At 42.4% G+C, this 24890-nt stretch overlaps 1 protein-coding gene across 1 annotated transcript; it reads right to left on the minus strand.

Annotated features, from left to right (window-relative positions):
* Positions 1-765: 765 nt before the first annotated feature.
* si:ch211-225b11.4 (thyroid adenoma-associated protein homolog) lies at positions 766-24117 on the minus strand. Its single transcript, XM_012863486.3, has 31 exons — positions 23912-24117; positions 23659-23839; positions 23497-23586; positions 22230-22257; positions 21996-22144; positions 21783-21905; positions 21569-21689; positions 20198-20343; positions 20038-20122; positions 19824-19960; positions 17076-17273; positions 16278-16986; positions 16030-16182; positions 15108-15217; positions 14864-15024; positions 13607-13770; positions 13360-13524; positions 13114-13262; positions 12888-13016; positions 11531-11635; positions 11249-11449; positions 11020-11170; positions 9190-9442; positions 8064-8282; positions 7776-7986; positions 7067-7255; positions 4996-5243; positions 4730-4897; positions 4384-4653; positions 2488-2690; positions 766-2386 (listed from the first exon to the last, which is right to left on the minus strand). The coding sequence occupies exons 1-31, from the start codon at positions 24028-24030 to the stop codon at positions 2136-2138; spliced, it is 5586 nt and encodes a 1861-aa protein (XP_012718940.2). The 5' UTR covers positions 24031-24117; the 3' UTR covers positions 766-2135.
* Positions 24118-24890: the final 773 nt, after the last annotated feature.

The raw sequence follows: 24890 nt of genomic DNA on the forward strand, positions 1-24890 counted from the left end.
CTGATTTGCATAAACTGGTACAGAGAAGCGTCTAAAGCTACCAAATAACTATTCTTTTGTGTTTCTCTATGTGTGCAAAGAAAAGGGAGTAGGTTTACTTTCATAGATCATAATTTTTATTCAAATTCAATATGTTAGAGCTTCCAGAATAGCTACAAATATGTATATCTTTGACAAAAAAAGACCAAAATATGACATAATTAAAGCTTTTCTTGTGGCCACAGTGATAGATAACCTTTTCCGAAAAGTACAAATGAGTCTGAAATAAGTAAAAATAATAATAATAAAAAACAGCAAACATTTCAGGAAAAGTACATTAGATCACTTATTAAAAAATTATTTGTTTATCAAAATACAGACATTTTTAAATACCAAGCGTGATCACTGTCTGGGGTTAAAAAGAAATCACTGAACAGCTAACAGTGATCAAATGAACGATACTTTAACCGTTCAGCATTGCCGTTTTCCTTAAATAAACATGCACAAGTTAATAACTTTGATGACATACTGAGTTTTAGAATAAAATCTTTCAACAGCGGCCTTTTCTTTACTAGGCAAATCGATAAAGCGGTGGAAAAATACTCCGTTCATGCTCCGAATGGTACATATTTACATACACAGCTCATTACAGTGCCTGTACCCTCTGCACTTGGCCTTTCTCTGCTGCCATAGTTAATCAGTAAAGTAGCAAGACGCAGGCTTTCTACGAGCCCACATACTCTCAGTTAGGACAGCTTTATTATCAGGCCAGATGGTCGTTTTTACATTTTTACAAATTTAAGATGAAGTTTAAGATTATTTAGACCTAAAAGTCTGGTTTCAGGGATGAAAAAGCAGGTTTTGGTTTCACGATTAGCACAAAATGTTGCTTCCTTCCTAAATTAGACAAGATGAATTATACGGTTAAAAAAAAAATCAATATAAAATATGCACTTTTATAGCACATTTCTTCCTGAAAACATCTTTAATCTGCAATATACATATATGAAACCCAATGCAGGATGTATTTACTTCAGCATGAGACTGTCGTTAATCTCTTTCCTATATTGCCCTTTCTTGTCCAGTGCAGGCCAATAAACCTCTAGAATGTGTTTTTATCATTAAAATGCCCAATGTAGTTGTTTCTAAATTATACTTGGTGAAAATGTGATCTATTCTTCTGGAACATTTAGGTTCCCTCAACAACAACAAAAAAAAGCCAAGCTCCACTAAAGGGCATGAAGCTGAACACAAGGTGTGGAGCTTCCGCCGGTCACAGGAAACACCTTGCATAAGATTCTTGAAAGAATCATTAACACAGGCTTGTTGTCAAGTTGTTGTATAATCCATGCGCTCAATGGAGCAACAAACCTCGCACTGGGTGAGTGAAGGAAAGGGAAAGCTGAGAGGAACTTAAGGCAAATCTCTACACCCTCGGTTTACAGATAAGATTCTGACTTTCTGCTTTAAGAAATCACTTTTCCTTTGATAAAAACCTAATTATCATCTAACAATGCAACTTCTAAGTTCAATACTTGTGTTTTTTTCAACCCTGATGGTTATCAATCCTGAGCAGCGGGCCCTCTGATGACGTCGGACTCCTCTAATGTGCGGTCTGTCAGGGGCCAACCGCCAGATCTACATCAGGTCCCTCAGAGCCTGCTCTCAGCTCTCGTGTGGTTGAGAAAATGGACACTTATCCAGTCACAAGGCCTCTAATGGAAAAATTAAACCACTCATCTCATCCCCCACTGGCTGCCAAGCAGGCAATATTTCCAGATGCTGTTGCATTACATCACTGCATCAGCCTGAGCCTTGCTGCTGTTGCTGCTGCAGAGAGAAGCACAACAACGAAAAAAGGGGCAGAAATGACCTGCAGCTGTTGTTCTGACTGCAGTTCCCCGTGATTATATTTCCACTGAAGAAGAATAAACCTTCACTGAGCCGATGCCCAGAGGCTCTCTTCCATGCACAGCTAAGAAAGACAGAGAAGAAATCCTACCCACTTAGCCCTTTTATGTGTTTACGAAGAGCTGGAGCCCGGCAGCATCAGCACCTGCAATTGTCATCTAAGTGAGAGCGCGTCATGTCCATTCTCGAAATATCAAAAACTAATTTTATCCCAGGTCACGAGGGTCAGTTCCTGAACCGCTCCGTCACAGTGGCGGCTCCCCAGCGGCCACAGCAGCGGTTAAAGCGGGGGGAAAGTTGAGACCGTTCTGATTGAGAAGAGAGCAAACCGCCTGCAGACGCGTCTGCAAGCTCACAGGATGGCAGAGGTGCCGTAAAGAGGCAGAGGTTTTCAGCAGATGAAGAAGAAAGGCAGCTCTGGTGAAGAGGCCACACACGGCGCTGTGGAAGCGCGGATCCACCAGGAGAGCCAACCAAGCGGAGGTCAGTGTTTCAGCTGGAAAACAAGTAAACGAGTGATATGTGAACACAAAGCAAGACACAATCAAGAGCTCAGCTTTACTACTTTAATTCCATATGAAAGGCGTAGCAGTGTACCTGGTTGGAGCTGCTCACACGCTGTGAGGTTATCCAGCACCTGTGCAGCGTTCTCCTCTGCCCATGTAGTCAGCGTCTGTGCCAAAGCTGAGCACTGAGAGGATTTCTCTGCCAGCTGCAGCAGGTAAGGCAGTATGTGTGCAGACATGATGGAGGGTTCTGCAAACACGTTCACCTCATCCTGCTCATACAGACTGGAACTCCTGCAAGAACACACCCATGACTAATGTTCAGTTGAAAAAAATAAATTACCGGCATATTTTTGTATTTATATATATAATATAAATATATATATAGATATATAATATATATATATATATATATTTCATTTATTTATTTATTATATATAATTTATATATATTTATATAATATATATATATATATATATATATATATATATATATATATATATATACACAATAAATTACAATATGGGTTCCAATGATGCTTATTTCTCAGATTAAATGTGACTTTAAGAAAGTATTAAACATACTTCTCATTAAGCCCACATTTCTGTATTAAACATAAATGTTTTAATGGTTTGATGTAATATTCTAATCTTACATGTGGTATTTTTGTAATGTATAAGCATTGTTATTAACAGAAATAAGGGCTTTAAAACATCAGTCTGTGAGTAAAGAATCTATATAATGTGTATACCCAAGTTAATTGGGCTACCGAAACAAATAATAAATAAATCAGCAAATAAATAATATTCTAACTTACTGAACATGACTATACTCTTTCAATTTTATTCACAATATTCAACTTGATTGGGATTTTATGTGACAGACTAACATAAAGTGGTGTATAATGGTGTGGTGGAAGGGAAGAGAATATTTGGTTTATAAGAAATGGCTGAAAAAATGTGTTGTGCATATGTATTAAGTCCAGTTTACTTGATGGTCTTGAAGAATATTCAATCCAACCTCCTGCTTTCAGAAATCACTTAACTGGTGAATAAAGTCCCGCGTGTCTCTTAAACTCAGTGTAAACGTTAGTGAGAGAAGAACATTAATGAAAACCAATTAACACAGCAGCCAGATCAGAGATAAAATTGTGGAGACGTTTGAAACAGAATTAAGGTTCTAAAACAATATCTCATATTTTACAACACCTCCCAGACCTCTGATGAATTCATCCTACAAAAAAGGAAGGACTACGGCACAACTGCAAAGCTACCAAGACATGGCCGACCGCCTAAACTGACTGACAGGGCGTAGAGCGTCACAGGGAACCAGACAAGAGGCCCATTGCGTTCCTCTGGAGGAGCTGCACAGACCCACTGCTCCGATAATGATCAGGCAAACAGGACAGCTATTGCTCGTGCACTTCATTAATGTGGCCTTTGCATATTTGCAGTGGGAATCACAGCAAACATGTGGCCCGGAGGTGCTCTGGGCAGATGAGGCCAAAAGGAGAACGTTTTGTTAAAATACTAAACAGTTTGGCCAGAGGTGATAAAATACTCTTGATTTGATTGGAAGACGGAGTTAAATATAAAGCAATTCTAGAAGAAAGCTCCAAAGGCTGCTGAGGCAGAGGTTCACCTTCTAGCAGAACAACAAACCAAATATTAGTAGATCAACCCTTTTTCATGTGTTAGAATGGCCTAGTCAAAGTCCAACGATGTACAAACAATTCATTCACAAAAGACCAATAACTGCAAATGCAGTGATGGGTAATTCTTCCTAATTAGGGCATCACTGTGGAATACATGACTTTCAGTAGCTTTTGAAATATTAAAATCTTAAACTTGGACTCCATTGCATTCAGTCCTATTTTGTATTGCTCCAGGGTTTAAGGTTATGCTGGGATATGTGACAAAATATGAAAAACTTCAAAGGTCAGGAATGCTTTTGCAAGCAAATGTACAGGTATGGAGAAATAACACACCCTCCCGCTGCTGCAGCTTCTCTCAGCACTGATCTGAGGTCAGCACGAGGCAGGTGGGACAGCAACAGCTCCAGTGTGCCGGGAGCATCCCAGCATTCCTGCAGCAGCAGGTCCAGGAGGAGCCGCAGAGCTCGGTTGACCTGCATGACGCAGACGCTGCCCCGCTGGTCTCCTCGTCTTGAACGATGAAGCAGAGAGGCGAAGCGGGCCGCTTTCTGCCTCGCCTGCTGGCTCTGGTCCTGCAGCAGGTGCAGGCCCGTGTCGATCAGCCTGCGCCATAAAACGGCCCACGTTTTAAATAAGCGATGCAGTCATTTAATACTGAGCCGTCAGAGGTCCTTCCTACCTCATCATGGTCGCAGGGAGAGAGGCGTGTTCTCCGAGGCTGCAGATGAGAGGGACTCCGGCAGCACAGAGAGCTTCACTGCACACGACTCTGAGGACTTCGGGGGCCTCTGGAGCCCGCTGGCACTCCAAGATACCGCACCAACGCTGAAGCATCGATGTCTTCAGGCTTATAAGCAAAAAACGTAATGAAAATCAAAGTTAGAGGAACATTCGGTGTAAACGTGGCGTTAAAATGCAAAATAAAAGATTTTTTTTTATAAAAACCTGGAATTTGTCAACTGGGGAAGGAGCAGACTGGCCGCATGCAGAGCCTGAGACAGGAACTCCGGTCCACCGTTCTGGACCTCCAGGTCCTGGAGTAATAAATGCAAACACTCGGGCAAACGAGGCTCTGGGCTGGAAAGCGGCTGAGGTAACGCAGAGCCACCGTCGGTCATCACGGCGACCAGCGCTGCCAGGTACGCGGTGCGATAATCCACACTATCGCCCAACAACGCTTCCTTCAAGCTCGACTGGAGATGGAGAACATTTAATGATTACCTTCAGATGATTCGATCCTACAGGTGCTGTTAAACACGTCACTGGGCCACAGAAACAAACAGGAGGCTATCTCTACCCCCTGACTGCAGATAGCCAGTATCGCGTTTTATCACGTTTAAAGCGTCACTTTAAACCCTGGACAGCACGCAGCAGGGAGACGCCACAGCCGGGAGGGCACAGCGTCGAGCTTATTGACCGGGATGAACTTTTACCACAGCAAGCAAATTCAATCTCTGAAAAAAAAAAAAAAAAAAAAAAAAAAAAAAAAGCATTTTGTCACACTGCAACAATGGATTTTAACGGGATTCTGTGACCAACACGAAGCAGTACATAATCGTGGAGTGGAAATTAAAACATGCAAGGTTATTATCATTCTGAACCAACAGAAACATGAAAACTGTGTTGCACCTTTGCTTTCATCTCCTTTTACCCTGACAGCTAAATAACATCTAAGATCTGTGGAGGGCTGTGCCGTTTTGCCAAAAATCCAAATTGTGATTTATTTCAACCGTAATTACTAATTAATTTTGACTTTTTTCTGCATCAACCGCAAGCAAGACAAGTAGATGAAAATGTTTGCAAACAAGGACTATTTAAAACAAGAAATTTAACAGATTTTTTTTTTTTTATTAATCAGAATATTCTTCAACAAGAGAATATAGCTTGTTGAGTTGGACAACAATCCTTGTTGAACATAAAGTGCAAAGAGCAACCAACAAGAAACAACTCTACCTATTAAGCGTATTAAACATGCTATGGTGAGATTCCTGAAAGTTTTGGGTAAAAAGGTATTGACTGTATAAACCTAAGTAATAAAAAAGTAATAAAATTACATTACCTCACTAATGCAACTCTCTTCCCTTTCATGTGGAGGCAAACCCACTTTAAACATATTACCGACACCTAAAGGACGCATCTTATGTATTAATTGTTACATATTGAGTTACAAATTGAGTTTTTTTTTATTGTGATTATATTGCAAATGCAATTAAATGTCCAGGCCTACTATGAACCCAAGTTTCCAGAAGGATTAAGCTCTGATTATTGACTGGGCCAGGGATGAGCTCTGATCTAAAATCCTTTGATTGAAGCTCATCATCCAACTGGAACCTCTCCCGTCTTAAGTCTTCTGCAGCCTCTTTCTTCCTCTACCCCCCCCCAAATCAAAACCGGCCCCGGCTGAAGAGAACATCCCCACAGCCCGATGGTGTCACCACTGCGCTTCAACAGGGGAATGGTTCATCACGTTTTAAAAGAACAGGTTTTTTTTTAATAACAAGATTTAACACATTTAATGACACTTTTTAGGGTAGCTGGTTACACGGGTATCAGAGAGAAGGAGAGAGATAAAAATGGGAATCTCTTTCGATTTTCAGTTGTGTTCAAAAAGTGTTCTTTTTACTTCACAATTATGTGTCCCTTTCTGCTGGTCTATCACACAAAATCCCATTAAAAGAGCCTGGATGTAATGTGACCAGATGTGAAACAGCTCAACGGATATAGTAATAATGTCTTAAAATGCGTTCACTTACTTCATGAGTTCAAGTTATATAGGTCATTTAACTAAAGTAGCTACTCTTTTACATTAGATATGTAACATAACAGCTCACAACGGACGCTTTCATTCACCACAGGAACAATAAACACTTTCATGCCCGGACAGCGCCGCATTTAACCTCAGCTTTAGCTTTAAAATATCACGTTAGATGCTCGTTACACGCTAAGCTGCTGTTGTTTTTTTGTTTTTAAGGCTTGGTTTTGGTCTTAAACTTGTTGGAGCGGTTCTGTGCCTTGCCTGCAACACCCTCTGGATCACGTCTTTCATGTCAGTCTGCCGCCAGCCGCGCTTGTCCCGCAGCCACGTGACCAGCAAGAGCCTCAGCTCGGGGGAGGCTGCAGAAAAATCGCCCCAGATTTGACGAGCCCACTTCGGGTCCGCGCAGAGGAAGCAGAGGGCCTGTTGATGGAAGGAAGACAAGCCGATCTGTGGAGAACACAAGAGATAAACAAATAAAAAATCTGTTAGACTGTAATTGTTATCTTTATCTTATTACAAAATGGGGCCAAAAAAAATATTTTTATTTACTCAACAGGGCAAAAACTACGTCCCCCCCTCCATAAACTAATGTTGTATTCCTTTGCAAAGACTTATGCTGGTGAAGATTCTCAGTCATCCAGGTTATGGTCATTCCAAAAAAAGTAAAAAAAAACAAAGCAATTGGACTTGTTTTCCGTAGTTGAAGACGTTCCGCTTCCTCTCCAGGAAGCTTTCTCAATTCAAAAAGTCTGGAGTAATGTGCAGTACCAAGCTTTATACTACTCTATATACCTGGACGCCGGGCTGGAATTTATTGAATTGAGAAAGCTTCCTGGAGAGGAAGCGAAACCTCTTCAACTACGGAAAACAAGTCCAATTGCTTTGCTTTTTACTTTTTTTGGAATTTGCAAAGACTTCCATAAGGAGACAATAGAAACACGGCCTCTCATTTACGGTTTTTACACACCTGAAGACCATGCTGGGGCGCATGAAGATCATGCATGAGTCTGCCACTGAGCTGCAACAGGAAGGTCTCACTGCAGTGTCTTCTCAGAGAGTCAACCACGCTGAGGTAAACGGCTCTCACTAGGGGGCAGCGCTGAGCCGTGGTCCCCAACCACACGGAGGCTTGGATCCTGCCCGCCGCCTCGCGCAGGTCGTCAGACGGGACCTTACCACTACGATCACAGCAGAGTTTCAACGGCAGGAAGTCCCGGGTTGAATATCTAAGCGCGTCCCGTTACGCCGGCCGCACCTGTCCAGCAGCGCCTTCATCTGCAGCAGCTGGCCGTGGAGCCGGTTGTGGCAGCAGCTGTCCTGCGGACCGGGCAGCTGAGAGGTCAGCTGTAGGAAGAGGTCCGCGTACCCTGAAGGGGGAGTCATGGCTACCAGAGCTCTGGAGGCCATCGCTCGCACGCCATAAACGGGGCTGGCGGATAGCTGGAGTATCGGAGGCAGGAAGTCCAACTGAGCTCTGTCGGAGGAAACACATGATATTCACCCAGAGACACAGGCCGTCTGTCATCATGTACGTGCAGAACAAAATCCTAGAGCATCCACAGCTGGGAACAGTGACTTACTGAATGGTTGCAATGGAAACCAAAGCACTAAAAGCTCTAACACAGACTGGAAAAAAATTGGAGCTTTTACTCCCAGCACTCTCCAAATAAAACAAAACGAGGCAGCACTTATGAAGATTACCACTAATACACTACAGCTCAGTTAAAACTAAGAAAAAAACGTTTAAAATGAAATAAAGACTCAGCAGTTATGTGTTGGATCTACTTCATCTGGACAAAAGTGGGAACACGATTATACTAAATGTCCTAAATCGGAAGTTTTTTTTTTTTTAGCATCTGCTTTCTTGGCAGTTTAGACGGTTTAGTGGGTGGGGTCGCCTTATCGTGTCAGGACAGATTTGCTCTACACAAAGGGGAGGATGTGAGATATTCATCTGCTGCCCAAACCGAATCCAGCTAACAAATGTCAGTATAGATCACCCGATTTTAACAGATTAACTTTAAACATCCTTATATACTATAAAGAGTCTGAAACTGCTAAATTACATGTGTAGTTTATATTAGATAGAATTATGTATTTATCTATGTTGTCTTTAGAAAAGCTCTATCTGCTTTGATCTGATTGGTCAGGTAGTTTTAAAATCCTGGGCTGGGTGGTTAGCTGCTGTTCCTTTGTTATGCCTTGAAGTAGCTAAAATAAATATAGGGATGAATAATGTTAAAAATGTGGTAAGAAAAATCAAAATCTACAAAATCATTCTGGTTTGGACGTCACTTTGCAGACCTTTTACTGCTCACCAGGGCATAATGTGATCTATATAACTAAATTCATCAGCCAAACGGTATATTGACAATAACTACTCTGATGAGTCCTGGACGCCGGGCTGGAGTTGGGCCAGCAGAGTCAGGATGGGGTACAGTGAGGGCTGCAGATGCAGCGTGGCCCTGGCGCCTGGCTCCTGGAGTTGCTGCGCTGCCCCTCGCAGCTCGCCCAGGAGGAAAGGCTGCAGCGTGGGATAGTGAAAGAAGAAGGCGGCGGGGGACACGCTGTGCTGGCTGGGGCCGGCCTCCGCACCGCCGGACCGCTGGCCAAGCATTCGGGAGCAAAGAGAACCTGGAGCGGGACACTTTAGTTAGTGGAGAGTGGAGCTTGTCATAAATCCAATGAGCTGCAGATGCTGACGTTCTTTACATGAAAGAGTTATTAATTAAGGGTTCTTACAGATTTCTATGACAACATATCCCACTTTGTCACATGCAAATTTCCACTGTTGGCTGTTTAGGTCCTGTGAGGAGCTTTACCGCGAGTGTATGACAGCTATTCAAGGAAACTACACAAAATACAGACTGGATGTATCGATGGGCGGGGGGATGGATAAATAAATGTGCAATTTAACCAATGTGCAATTCTATTTAATACACCGTGCAATAACCTGTGCAATAATCCTGAATAGAAGTGACTTCTGCTGTTATTACCACTTTAATGTACGTCAATACATATGTATATAGTCACCGTGAATGTACATAAGACGCCCTGAATCTCTGCTTTATTTCCTTTTTGTATTTTTATTTATCTTATTTTTTGATTCACTGTATATAAAAAGGACACACTCTATATACCTGATGTAGGGCTGGGCGATATGGATTAAAAAATAAATCTCCGATTTTATCATACCAAATCCGATTAATCGATTTTTTCCTCCTTTTTGTTTCATAAAAAGAAATTATTTTAAAACCTTGCTTTTATGTCAAGCATTTCGTCAGGGAGTTGACCTGAATTCAAAGTGCAACTAAAAACAAGCTGTGAAACATGCTTTTAAAACAAGATGGCAGCCATGCCATTATAAACAATAAAAATATAACAAAACATTTGCTGCTAGTGGTATTACACATTGAGCTAAGAACAGGCTTCACTGCACTTGTGAACTTCAAACTAAGTAAAAAAAAAGTAAATAAGTAAATGAAGTACCTCGTATTATGGTAAAAAAAAGTTTCTACTTAATATTTTGACAATACATTTTCCTAAACATATATTCAGCATCACATGCTGTTCTCTTCATGGAAACCCAATGAGTGCATTGGCAAAATAAAATCCAGATTTTCCAAAAATTAAATCTTAAAGAATTGTAAATTCGAATTAATCGATTAAATCGATTTATCGCCCAACCCTAACCTGATGCACCTTTTCTTCCTTTTGGCACCTTCTTTTGATTATTGATTACTGAGCCGATGTGACAAGTGAATTTCTCCAATCAATAAAGCCTATCTTATTTTATCTTATCTTATCTTATCTTAAATGCACAAATGGATGCACAGATGGATGGATGGATAAATGGATGGATGGATGAATGGATGGATGGATGGATGGATGGATGGATGGATGGATAAATGAGCGGACAGAGTACAGACAACTTAATGAATGGAGATGTGGATGGAGGGATGCACAGATCAATGGATAGATTGAGGAATGAACGGATGGACAAAGGGACTGAGGGACGAACAGAAAACTGGACGGATGGAAGGACAGGTGAAAATGGATGGGCGAACGAGTCCTGAATCACTTAGATTTTTCCAGACTTGGTTAGAACCGGGCTGTGAGAACAACGGGATGATTAATGCTCACCTTAAGGGGGTAATATTCGGAGTACAACGCGTCATGCTGAACAGACAATAAATGTGTTTCTGTCTCACTGTAAAGTTGCAGAGCAGCGTTCCTCATGGCCCAGCAGGGAGAGCTGAGCAGAGTCAGCGACAGTATGGCCACCGCAGGAGCAAAGTGAAGCACAGCTGCTCCCAGACCGGCTCCGCGCACCAGCGCCTGCAGAGTGTGAACCGCGCATACCTGTGCACAGGAGGACCATCACCTGATCACACTTCATCCATTTCTTTACAGACGGCGGTAGACCTGACGGCAGCACACCTGCGGGAGGTCCAGGGTTTGGTCCCAGCTGTCGCCGAGGGGCCTTCTGGCCGTGTCCAGCAGGGTTTGCACGCTGAGAGCCAGCAGGGGCCTCGCCTTACTGGCCTCCTCGGCTGACAGAACGCACAGGATCAGCATCGGCAGGCCTGCAGCCCGGCGGGTCACCGACGTAGAGCGAGGGCACTGAACGACCTGCAATCCCTGAGGTGACATCAGGAAATGATAACTCGGTGCATCAGCAGCGGCTTTTTATTGGCTTAAAAGGAAACCAAAGTGACTCACGTCTTTCAGCATCTGGGTGGGTATCTCCTTCAGGTCTGGATCATCGCTGCTCAGCAGGGATGTACAGAACTTTGTAAAGCCTACACAGCAGCCCTCTACCGCCCCCTGGTGAGGAAGGAACTCTTTAATCAGTTTAAGTTTAAATGCAGCGGATGTGGGAAGTTTACGCACACTTATCACTGCCAAGATTTTCCTTATATTTCCTTGTTGTTGATTTATTTAAACTGTGATTTATCCAGTATGGACCGATTAGTTAAGAAACAGCTGGAACAATTTTTGACTGAGGGCACAAGTTGACTTTTAGTTTGGACTTCTAAACCACAAGGGGTCAGAATTAGAGTTACAGACGTTAATATCTACCCAAATCCATTTAAATCTTCAAATAAGTGATGCTAAAAACTTAACAAAGAACTTAGTGAAGAGCAAAGCATGAAAAAAGGTAGATTAAGTTTTTAGAGTCATTTCTAAACAGCCACAGATTCCAAGACCATCGGTTCAAACAACTCTACTTAAGTACAGATGATCTAAATTTAGATATTTAAATATCTGGCTTAGCTGAAATTTGCCGCTCTACGCATGGTCAAGCTAAATGGATTCTGCCAAAATGTTTTCCACTCAGACAAGACAAATATTGATCGTTAAGTCACGATGTAGGAAGTATTTTTGGAGGAGTCAACTACTAGCTGTTAAGCACGGTGGTGGTGGCATCATGCTAAGGGTGCGTTTCTCTCCCAGGGGTACCAAACAAGGTGGAACTTGGGGAATAGTTTTTATTTATAAAGCACCAAACATAAAAGGCCAGAAAACAAAAATGCACAGGAGCACTTGAAAATAGGTAAAGGAGAGGCGTTAAAGAAAAGAAAAACTAGAAGAAAAAGAAAAAAAAAATTTAAAATTCAGCCACAGTCAACATACGTTTTCATGCTGGGTTTAAGTCAAACAAGAAAAGGACGTGTTAAACCTTTAAATGCAGTTCATGAATGTACCTGTCTGATGTGCAATGTGAAAATATATAAAAAGTCATTTTGGACGGTCTTAGGAGCCTCGGTCAGGGCTGGCAAAAACAAAGTGTGGTTATGGGACGACTTAGTTACAGACATTTAACCAAAGATTCTATATTTGAGCCTGTAACTTTTGGTCATGCGAGAATTAGAGGAAATTTGCCATAAAAATCAACATTGTGCCCCAATTCTTGTTTTAAAAAAAACATCTCTGAAGCTGTTTGTTGAATTTAATTCTCCCAACTTGGTGAAAAAAAACAGTTTAAATACATCAACAAAAGCCCAGCATTAGCGAGTTTATGCATATCGATGACGTAAACCTCTGAGCGGAACTGCGTCTTTTAAAAAGAACCTACCCAGTGGCGGCATTTTAGAAGAATATCCTTGAATACTTCTGATGCCCTCATTAAATCCTGTTTAGTTAGAAGCTGTCTGGACTCTTTGAGAACTTTCTCCACCAGGGAACCTAAAAACACTCCGGCTTCCTGATGCAGACACATGGAGAGGAAACACGGATGGGTTTTCTCCGCCTTCTTAAAAAGACTGACGCCGCGTTGGCCGGCTGGCCCGCGCACGCCTCACCTTGAGAGAGACCCAGCAGCAGGTGAGAACCAGGCTGTGCTCCTCAGACAGCAGGACGCAGTCCTCTTCATGCGTTGGGCCACCTCCAGACTGCTGGGATATCAGGGAGCTGATGGCGTTTCCCATATCACAAAACGAAGGTGGAGCGTCTAAGAGAAGGAAAAAACTATTTCAGTTTGCAACGTTAAAACAAAACAAAAAGAATCTAAGATGAGATTTCACCGCTTGTTAAGATCGTTCGATTACATTTGCCAGCGGCACAAGCCTCGCGGTCTCCACGCAGAACGGCGAGCAGCAACTGAGAGATTTCCTCCAGGAGATCCAACAGCTTGGTGATCAGGCTACGGTCGAGGCTGGCGCGCACGTCGGCGGCCTCCTCAAGCCAACACCTCTGCAGAGCGCATAACACTCCTGAAACGGAAAATGTCAGCAGAGTCAAGCGAGGAAGAAGATTTCCCCAGCATCGCAAATGTGAATGAATGTTAGCGGTCACCATGTATGGGCTTGGTTCTGGCGGAGAGCATCATGTCTGCTTTGGCCGTCAGATAATGCTCCTCCAGCTCCTTCAGCAGGACTCTGAGCACACAGCGGTCTCTGGAGGCACCTCCGCTGTTGGCAGCGAAGCTTCGACTGCATTCCTCGCACCGATGTCCTGATCTACGGGAAGAAACGGACCTTACCTTCATCATCTGAACCATGAATAGAAAACACATCATCTGTACCAACAGAACCTTGCAGGGTTGCAGGAGGAGAACAAGCAAACTCCATGCAGGAAGACTCCAGACCTGGATCTGAACGCAGGGCTTTTTGCCTTTTCTTGCAACAGCAATATACGGCCCCCTTTGATATTAATACCCCTAAAGAAAACCCATTAGAACCAATTGCCTTGAGTGTAATTTAATCTCAGTATAGCAGACAAAGAAAATGAGACTTTACTTTTTGGCCTTTAAGAAAAACGCTAGAAAGAGGTAAGATTTCCAACATCCCTGAAGATGCAGCCATAGCTAAAGCGGATCTAGGGAGTCAATCTCTAGCCCTCGATGACCAGCGTCCATCGACCTTTAGACGCGTCCCTGGTCCAACACACCTGAATCGAAGGCGACAAGTTCTGCTGATGCCTTTTCTATTTCTTTCAGGATCCACAAGGACTCAAGTTTAACACCCATGGTTTGGTCCAGAGTAGGAATAATGATCTTTCTTGGCAATTTTATTGAAGATAAACATATAAAAAAAGGCGTGTGTGGCGGTGGAGCAGGGGTAGCGGACGCGACCGATGTCTCTCTATCGACACCATTTCCTGTCAGCTTACTGTCATATAAAGGCCACTCATGCCACAAAATAAAATGTAAAAAATTAAATAAAAAGTTTGGAGGTTTTTGATAGATAGATAGATAGATAGATAGATAGATAGATAGATAGATAGATAGATAGATAGATAGATAGATAGATAGATAGATAGATAGATAGATAGATAGATAGATAGATAGATAGATAGATAGATAGATAGATAGATAGATAGATAGATAGATATTTAGCCATCCTTTACTTTGATACTGTTAAATAAAGAGAAACAAACTGCTTTCATTTCACAAATGCATTCCTGATTTGCCTGAGTTTTGCCTGTGTTTTACGTGTTTGCATCACATAAAATCCCCAAACTTTGAGCCCTGTGGTTGCAAAAGACAAAAGAAAGCTGAAGGGGTAAGAATAACGACACAAGATGAGGTCACGAGAAGAGGCGAGGTCTTACTTCTGGAGGAGCGTCTTCATCATCAGCGCTCCCATCTGAGCCTCCTGCACCCGCGGGCTGCACAGAAGCTGCCTGCTCCTCGTCTCCAGGACTTGAGCCACATCAGCGGGGAAGCTGGGAGGGAAAAACCTCAACAACAAGGCAGCCGAGAGCTCCCGGATCTAAAGGAAACAACACGCCCGGTTTTACCTTTCAGTCGGTTTAGACCAGGAGAAATAACCGGCCCTGCTGAGAAAGCTCCAACCTCGTTTGTAGAATCTTCCAGACAGCTGATGAGAAGCAGCTGCTTGGTTCTGCAGAAGAAATCCCACTGTCCCCTCCGTCTGGCATGCTCAATCAGAAGGCCTACATTTGCTGTAATTATGGAAAGTTGCTGTAATTATCAAAAGTTGCATCTTTAAAAGAGTAAATGATATTTTAAGACAAACAGAGGAGCATGTGTGCCTACATATTTAGTGCTTTGTACAGGTATTCAGACCTTTTCACATTTCACTACAAACTTCAGTGTTTGTTCTTGGGACTTTAAGTGACAGGCGAACCAAGTAACCAAAAATTTATATCTGAAATCATACAAGGTTTTGAACAATTTTTGCAAATAAAAATCAGAATTTGGGTTCAGTCTCTTTTAATCTGATACCACTAAAGGAGATCCAGTCCAATCCGCTGCCTTCAGAACTCACCCAATAGCAAAATTAAGAGTGCAGTAACGCCACGTTAGTATAGAGACAGCTGTCTTTTGAAGGCCTCAGGTTTGGTAGAGAACATCAGAGAACAAACAGCATCATGAGGACCAGGGAACCCAGGAGAAAACAAAATCACAGGCTTTGAGCAACTCCCAGCGGACTGTTCGATTGTTCAACGAGAGCATTAACCAGAGACCGGGCCGAGATGCAGAAATCCAGAGCGCAGGGGAGCCAAATGCTGCAGATTCTTCTTTAAAACACCATATTCTTTCCTTTCCTCCAGTTATACACATCTTAGTGCTGGCCTACCACACTAGAGCCTATTATATAGAGCCCTGAGGTGATATTTAATGATATTTAATAGGCTATTAAATATCATTAAGGCGCGCGTTTGCAACGTAACCAAATGTTGAAAGGGTCGAGGGGCGTGAATACTTTGTCAGTGAAAGCTTCCGTTGCTCCGGTTTGTTTTGAATAGCTCACCTGGAGGCTGCCCCTTCTTCTTGTCCGGGCTCCAGGTGTCGGTGCACGTCTCCAGGACCGCAGACAGCAACAGCAGCGCCGTCTTCTTCCTCTGATAGCTGAGTCCAGGTGAGAGAGAGCTGTATGGAAGCCGACCCAACCACTCCACAAAGCCTACAGGGTAAAAACAACAAAAAAAAAACTTTTCTGAACAGCGGGAATAAAACCTGGAAAATCCTGGAAAAAAAAGATTTCTCTGAATCCCTCACCAATGCCTTGGTCCAGAACATCCTTTCTACTTTCATGGCTGAAACCCTCCTTCTTCTCGCCCTTCGCTGCTCTGACGTGTGCCAAGCAGCCGTCTCTGACACGCACCAGAAACCTCCTCACTGCCGCCTGAAGGTGCTGCCGGAAAGGCGAGGACTCGCAGTTCAGATTCTGGGGCAGAAACTCCTCCAGGGCCTTCATCTCCTCCGCGGCGGGGATGGCTCTGGTCTTTGGGCTGCGGCAGAGCAGGTCCAGAGCGGCCAGACGGACTTTGTCTTCCGCAGACCCGAGAGCCAGCTGCAGCGTTTCGAGGGCGGCGCCGCCCTGCAGAGCCCAGGGGGAACAGCCGCTGATGGCCCGGTAGACGCTCAGGACGCACGCCCAGGCGTGCAGCTGGCCCGGCCGCCGGGGGTCCAGGGAGGCCAGAAGGCGATGCACAGCGGAGGGGAACACCTGAAAGGTGCAGGGCAGCAAGTGTGTGGAGCCGTTGGTCTGCAACAGAGTCACCTCAGAGGTCAGAGCCTGGAGGAGGAAAGGCTGCCAGCTGTTCGCCCAGCGGCCGGCCATCTCCAGCTCAGAGAGCGAGGCGGGGAGCTCCCGCCTCTGCTGCTGGATCAGACACTTGTAGAACTCGGCGCCACACGGGGACAGGTGATTGGTCGATAGGCACTTCAAGAGCTGGCTGGACACCTCGGCGTGCTGACCCAGCACCTGAGGTTAAAAAAAAAAAAAAAAAAAAATCAGACTTTCTGAAAGTTATAACAACATCATAAAGAATATTAGAGCTCCTAAACGCCCACCAGGTCGGTTCCCACATATGGCAGCAGAGCACAGAGGCGGGGATATTTGGCTTTTGCCTCCCAAGGCAGTTTCAATAGGCGCTCAAGCAGGGTAAAATAAAAAGTCCTCTTGGCGTCGCAAAACTGCTCACAGTCCATGTCGTAAATATTCAGCAGTAGAGCAAAGGCACAGCTCGCGAACTCACGCACCCCTTCCACCTGCCGAAACAGACACACACACAAAGCTTAAAAATGCTTTAATCAGTGGGATCTTTAGGATTAATTAAAGCCAATCCAGCCTTAAAACATATTGGCGTTACTTTGGCTCCACTTTTATTTCCCACCAGGGTAACGACAACTAAAAAGCCCCCAAATAAATCAAGCACAACCTCACATATATAATTTCACCAACAGTGATTTTCTTTTTACTTCCATTACTATACATGCCTGTGAGGGGCACAGTAGTGTTAGTACAGCACTTTGAATCGTCTTGTTACTGAAAAGTGCTATGCAGATAAACTTGCCTTGCTTTGTACTCATCATCAGATGGAAAATCTGAACTGACAAGCCAGAAGCGAGCTCTTTTACACTCAAACTAAAGCTAAAACGTTGCAAAAACTATCGAGGAAGCAACCAGGATCCAACATCCCTTTATCCGTCCAAGGCAACAAAAACTAAATTAATACCAGGAATATGTGATGCAGACTGAAGGTGTTTCCTGTGTTACAAGTTAGCAAAGTTTTTTTGACTATAAATCTAAATCTATAAAATGCTGCCTACAGCCTAGAGCTTCACAAACACAGATATCGCTCGGAAAAAAGGCTTCCTAACTACACCAGTGAGATTAAGTACCACAACTTGGCATCTAAACAGCAAAACATTGATGCCAATCGATCATATTTTAAACATTAATGCAATATTTATATGTTCTCTCATTGAACCAGCAGCAAATAAATATATATGAAAAGAATCGACCGCATCCAGTTGCGGTTTTCCCAGGTTCTTTCCCTGAAAAATTTAGCATTCTGTTTTTGTACACTGCTGAGACTTCTGTCGTAATAAAAAGAAACTATCCTTTGACATATTTAATCTAACAAGGCAGAGGGAGGTTTACAGCTTCGGTACTGGACTCTCACACATGACAATGCGAGGCGGGTAGATCTCCAGACGCGAGAGAGAGAGCTATGGGGTAAAAGCGGTTCCATAATAAACTTACATAAAAGGATAGTTGTGTCCATATTAGTCAGTTGTGCATAAAAAACATTTGTAAACTCATAATAATTTAAATCACATTCAAAAGATACAACATACAGTTTAAATAGTTACAACTTCAATAACTAATAAATACAAATTTCAAGTTTAAATTTGTGCTTTACTCTTTATGAACACAAACAGTAGCGGCTGCTTGAGAATACGGATTTTTTCTTTGAGAATACGAATTCACAACAGTGGTCTGACGTCACGGTTTCCAAGGCTGGTTAGTGGAGCACAGAGTGCGAAGATAGGAGCCGCGCATGCGCTCTTCAGACTGACCGTCTCTGAATGCACCGCGGCTGCAGCTTCATTCCAGACAGCGCAGAGCTCACAGTGGTAAGTTAAACATTCCCTTTTCTGCTGCTGTTGTTCAAAAGTACGTTTTCAGATCGTTTGAGGCGAGAACATTATACTTTTAAGCTTCCCTACGTGGCCTGTTTACAGAGTTAGTGCGTAATTTTAATAAAAAGTCCGACGTTGAGCGTCTGTGCCAACTGGTAGGTTTTTTAAGATTGACAGCCTATTTCCTACTTTTATCTTTAAAAAACAACATTGAGGATGGTATTAAACATGTGATCACGTTGAAATTGTGACTATTTATCTGTAAATAATTAAAATGAAAACACAATTTTTATATATTAGTAACAGTAAAGGGAGTAGAGTTAAGCTACTTTGTCTAACCTTAACAGCACTGTTGTGAATTCGTATTCTCAAAGAAAAAATCCGTATTCTCAAGCAGCCGCTACTGTTTGTGTTCATAAAGAGTAAAGCACAAATTTAAACTTGAAATTTGTATTTATTAGTTATTGAAGTTGTAACTATTTAAACTGTATGTTGTATCTTTTGAATGCGATTTAAATTATTATGAGTTTACAAATGTTTTTTATGCACAACTTCTGACTAATATGGACACAACTATCCTTTTATGTACAAGTTTATTATGGAACCGCTTTTACCCCATACAGAGCCCTGATCATCAGTCACACAAGCATTATATACCAAGTGTGTACACCCCTACAAGGGTGTGTGCAATATGACATTAGTGTTCCTCGGATCACATTTGTGGGAGAATATGATACTATAATGTAAACATGACCAAGCTGACCCATTTATGCCATATCAGTCATTCTGTCCAATCTAAGTATGTCAGGCTCTGAGTCTCCAGTGTTCGTGGTTTATCTGTTGTTTCTGTTAACTGCTCTCTGCAGCTTCAGAATCTTTAATCTCATAATCCATAACATATATATTTGTTTTATTTCAAAGTAACAATTCAAATCACACTGTCAGTTTTGGGAAATTACAATCACCATCGGCTGTTGTTAATATTGCAAGATAATGTGATGCTGTCTCCCCGGGTAAAAAGTGAAAACTACACCTTAATGCATCCTTAATAAACACCTTCAGTAATTTTGCCAAATAAAATGAGCAAAAACAAGACAGTGTGTGTTATTTCTAGTAAAAGTTGTGTTTTTTTTTACCATGAAAATATCTGTAAAACGATGTTCAGGGACTCACCGGGCTTTCTGCATTGGTCCAGATGATGTGAGTGAGTTGCTGCAGCAGCCTGCTGTCGTCAGGCAGGAGGCGGGCGCCGGCCATCTTCCACAGATCCGTCACACATTCCTTCGCTCTCCTCAGCCACAGCGCTAACACTGCAACAGCATTTTGGGTTTTAACAGAAAACAGAACCCTCCGCCCAGACAAAGCAAACGGTTCGGGGTTCACTCACCCTCGAACGCAAAGTAGTGAAAATCCCGCTTCTCCTCACACAGCGCATAAACAAGAGGGAACAAACCGTCCAGCAGCAAACAGGTCTGAAAACAGAAGCCGCTGTGGGTTTAATCACGAAGGGAAAGTCCGACACGCGTCAGACAATCGACGTTCTCTACCTGCGTGGAGTTGTGGTTCGGACTCAGCAGGACGTGAGGTCGACAGCAGGTGAGGAGGCCTCTGCTCACAGCCAAACGCTCCACTCCGTCCGTCCCCGCTGGCTCGCATCTCACCTGCAGAACCCCCACGGCCAGCTGGCGGGGCGCTGAGAAGCAGCAGAAACAAGACGTCTTCAGTCAGAACACTTCACAGAATCTGGAGCAAAAACAGTTTGGTTGAGCAAAGATCAAATCAGTTCATGCTTAAGTTCACGCATTAAATCACGTTAAAGGCCAACATCTGGTTGTTGTTATTTTATTTGGGTGTGTCTTAATTTGAGGCTTCTTTTATTATTATTTATTTTATGATCATTACCATAATTCCCTGAATAAAACAGAAAAGAAGTACCCTTGGCTTCACAAATGACTTTTATTATCCATTTCTATAACAAGTTAGTTATTTTTAGTGACTGTAACACATTTTTCTACCAGTTTTTCACGAACAAATATGTGTCCAGTCTCCTGATTTTTTTTGGGAGGACATCTACGCCTGTGCTTCCTGCACTTCTGATTATTAGGCAGATCCTTCTTGGATTCTTTTGTGTCCACATGTTAAAATATGTGCTTGCAGATCAACTGACATACTTTATCTCAAAAAATTAGCTGCCTAATCCAGAGGCTGTAGAACAACCCCAAATCACACAATTTCGGTTTAATCGGTTTAAATATTCAGTTTAAATAACTCCGTTTTATTCATTAGAATAAAGAAAAAATTTTCTCAAAGGGAAAAAATTATCTTGCTCTGCTGTTATTTTTGGACACCAAACACTTTTTTTCGGGCAAATTGACTCGGGTCAGTCAGATTTGTGTCCCAACAGCTTCCTGGGAGGAAACAGAGGCTTTCCTCTGAGAAGCTCAGTGAAAAACATTTTCTTTTTGGCCCTAATGTGCTGGGAGATCCAGTGCTGCACAGGCTGGCTGTCATTTGAGATCTAGGCTTCTAAATGCATTTAATTACACTCGTTTTACATAAAAAGATATCAACGTATGATATTGCGACACGCTTACAAAGGTGTTCCATAGGGCTTCTTGTACAACCTTACTGTGCTGATCATAATGACTAAAAACTAATGAAAGCATTAGAAATAAAACAGAATAAAATTTGAAAAAAAAAACATTCCAGTAAGATTTATGCAACACAGGCAAATGGAAAACCAATAGAATCACAACAAAATGATCGTCTTATACAGGGAGCGGGATGGGTGAATTTCAAGATTTAAAATAAAAGGCTAGTGAAGATGCCTTTCAAATTTGCACTAAAAACTATTTTCATTCGCTGCGCCTGATTGTTTGTGCGACTTTTTGCGCTCAAACATGACGGCGGTGACGTACGTGGATGACAGGCCTGCAGCAGACTCCAGGCTGCAGCTCCTGCCGCTCTGCTCTCAGACGCTGTGTTGATCAGCATGGCCACGGCGGTGCCCGCCAAAAGACGCGTGTCCCTGTTGCAGCACTGCATGACAGGCCACAGAAACAGCTTTAACAACACACTTATCATGTGAAAGACTGATTCTAAATTTCCTTAAAAAAAATAAAATAAAGACACCTTTCCAGATATGATGTCCATGAGAGCCTGCAGGATCCTCTGTACTGCTTCCTTGCTGCGGTTTTCCTCCCACACCAGACGAGCAACTTCACTAGGCAACAGCTGAAACACTTGCAAACACACCTGCAGCCATCAAGGTGCACATGTTAAAAAGCAATCTATGGTTGTTGTTTGTTTTGAAAATAGCTGCCTTGGATTGTGAGTCTATACTACCTTGACAGCAATGTAACAGATCTGCCCATCTCTCTGAGATTCCTCTTGCAATACAGCAGGGAGGGCTTCGGATACTTTCTGCAACATGGCCACGTAGCATTCTCGCCACACCTCGCGACCGACTGCGCTGTCCTCCAGGAACATGCATGCTAAAATCATAGAGAAATAGTTAAAAGCATGCACATAAGGTCAGCGGCATACTAATATGTAAGGTTGCCGTCAGTCTGCACCGACCTCTCTGCAAATCCTCCAAAGACAGAGCCTGAAAAAGGACAAATGCTAAATCATTTCCAAGACCTTTTTAGAGCTAGGATCAATATGGAAGGCAATTTGGTCTGTATTGTTGGATGTGTTTCTTTTTTTTTTTTTTTTTTTGTGCCTTGAGATGACATTTGCTTTGAATTGTTGCTAGATAAAAAAAATTTATGGTGCGGAAAAGTTCATCAGGTATGTTTAGTAGCAACAGCAGTACAACCAAAGACAAAGCAAGCTCTCCGTACCTGATCACTGTGAAATATGGAGTGAAATAGACATTTGTTTTTTAAATAAAACCCCAGTTTTTAATTGGTATTTTATATGACAGATCATTCAGGATGATTTTTGAATACTTCATGTCCACTTTGAAACATGGCGGTGGCAACAACAATACTGAGAGGACAGGAGGATGACTGGAGCTAAATACCAGGAAAACCTGTTAGAGACTGAGGTGGAGACTGGGGTGGAGGTCCACCTTCCAGCAGCACAACTCTTCAAAGATACAACCAGAGCTACACAATGATTGTGGCTTAGCTCAAAAAGACTTGGACGTTGTCCTTCACAGACGTTGTCCATTTAATCTGAATGAGCCTGAGCTAATTTTGCAAAGAAGAGCAAAAAATCAGACACAAGAAGTGCAAGATTGGAAATGAAGACTTGCTCCAACTGCAGCAAAAAATATAATTTTTACTGGGCCTTAGTTTAAATGCTGGCTACACTTCTTAAAACATTTTTGTGAAAAAATTGAAATTATAGTTATTTTTTCCACTTTACAATTATGCTGTATTTTATGTCGATATATAAAATCCCATACATTAGTTTGTGGTAAAGTTGCCATAAGTTAGCCTGGTTCTGCTGCAGGTTTTTCCTCCCTGTTAAAGGGTAGATTTTCTCTCCACTGTCGCTACATGCAAAGTCAACAACAATGCAAGCAACTGTCCACTGTTCATTTTCATCCAGGTGGAGCGAATGCTCCAAGTCAATGATTCGATGCAAGCTGCTGGGCTTGCTTAGATAGAAAACCAATTTTGAAATATAAACTGAACTTGACTCCATTATTTTAGAGCTAGGATCAATATGGAAGGCAATTTGGTCTGTATTGTTGGATATGTTTTTTTTTTTTGTGCCTTGAGATGACATTTGCTTTGAATTGTTGCTAGATAATTTTTTTATGGTGTGGAAAAGTTCATCAGGTATGTTTAATAGCAACAGCAGTATAACCAAAGACAAAGCAAGCTCTCCGTACCTGATCACTGTGGACTATGGAGTGAAAACTGTTGAGGGTTTCTTTATAAACCATCTGGTGATCCACATTTGCTGCCAAATGCTGCAGCATCTGTGAAGCAGAAAATATCGTTTTAATTCCATTACCTTGTGTTATAGTGAGGACGCGAGCAGTGGAGCTCACCTGGTCCACTTTACGGCAGGCCGTGGAGATGCTGACCATCTCCAGCTGCAGGGACAGGAGGAGTCTGACCAGAAGCAGGAGACGCTCTTCCTCCAAGCCACGGAGCTGCGCCTCTGAGATGCGCCTCAGCAGCTGGACTGCCTCGTCCAAACTGCGCTCCTTGCTCCTTTTAATGCTGCTCCTGTCCAGCCAACAGATGGTGTTTTATTCGATTATAAACGGCGCATAAACGCTTGGAATAAGTTTCACAAACCTGGAGGATTCAGACAGTTTATCGAGGAACAGCTGGAGGATCTGGCTGCCATTTTCAGCCGCTGGATCTTCAGTGAGGAGGCAGTCCCGCAGGCTTTTTATCACGTTTTCAAACGACATTGCAGCTTTTTACCCCTGAATGAAGCTGCCTGGTGTTGACACATTCCTGAAAGCACGTTACTGACAAAGTTCTACTTCTACGCTGTCTGAGTAGTGATCGTGGCAGCGACGTGCTGCCATCTAGAGGCTGAAGCTGGTGTGATTGACATACTGTATTGAAAAAAACATCTTTATCCTCTAAGTGGCCTAAAATATTATAAATAAACCTGAATAAGTGTATGTCAGATTTTTCCACAGAATATAAATCCATAAGAGCCCAATTGCAAAATTATGATTCTTTCTGATATAGACCATAAATAAATTAATAATCGTTTATTTATTAAACGCTTTAAAAAAGTTCTATGGGTCTACATAAGAACTAAAAGGGGTAATAATAATAATAATAATAATAATAATAATAATAATAAGTATTATTATTATTATTATTATTATTATTATTGTACAAAATCATTTAGCCAAATAGAAGCTAGACAGTATAAGTAATAAATTCCACAATATCTGGATTCGCTGTATGCGGATTCACTGTAGAAATTATGGTTTGGTGCTGCAGCGAGAGAATGCATTGCTAATGGTTGTTCACCTGTGTCTCTCACAAGAAATATGCTTGTGCTGCTTTTTGTTGCCATGTCAGAAAATGTGTGGATGAAGATAAAAATTCGAACCACTCTGCATCAATGCATTATAATAAAAGCTGGATTGGATGACAAACTTAAACCCAAAAGCTCACCTGTTTGAGCAGATGGATTTATTGTTCCAACGGGATTTATTTTTTTTCACAGCCGCTTACAACATGAAACAAGACACTCATTGCACACAATGCAATTTACAATATTTGGAACACAGTAAGCAAACAAGATTAC

This window comes from Fundulus heteroclitus, chromosome 12, assembly GCF_011125445.2.
Source record: "Fundulus heteroclitus isolate FHET01 chromosome 12, MU-UCD_Fhet_4.1, whole genome shotgun sequence".
NCBI lineage: Eukaryota > Metazoa > Chordata > Actinopteri > Cyprinodontiformes > Fundulidae > Fundulus > Fundulus heteroclitus.

Excerpts from the sequence above, each read along its gene's own strand:
- si:ch211-225b11.4 (XM_012863486.3), bottom strand. The coding sequence starts at position 24,030 with ATGTCGTTTGAAAACGTGATAAAAAGCCTGCGGGACTGCCTCCTCACT. Across the intron at positions 22,145-22,229 it reads TTTGGAGGATTTGCAGAGAG|CATGCATGTTCCTGGAGGAC; the intron begins GTCGGTGCAGAC and ends CTATGATTTTAG. Across the intron at positions 2,691-4,383 it reads GAAGCTGCAGCAGCGGGAGG|GAGTTCCAGTCTGTATGAGC; the intron begins GTGTGTTATTTC and ends GTGTTCTTGCAG.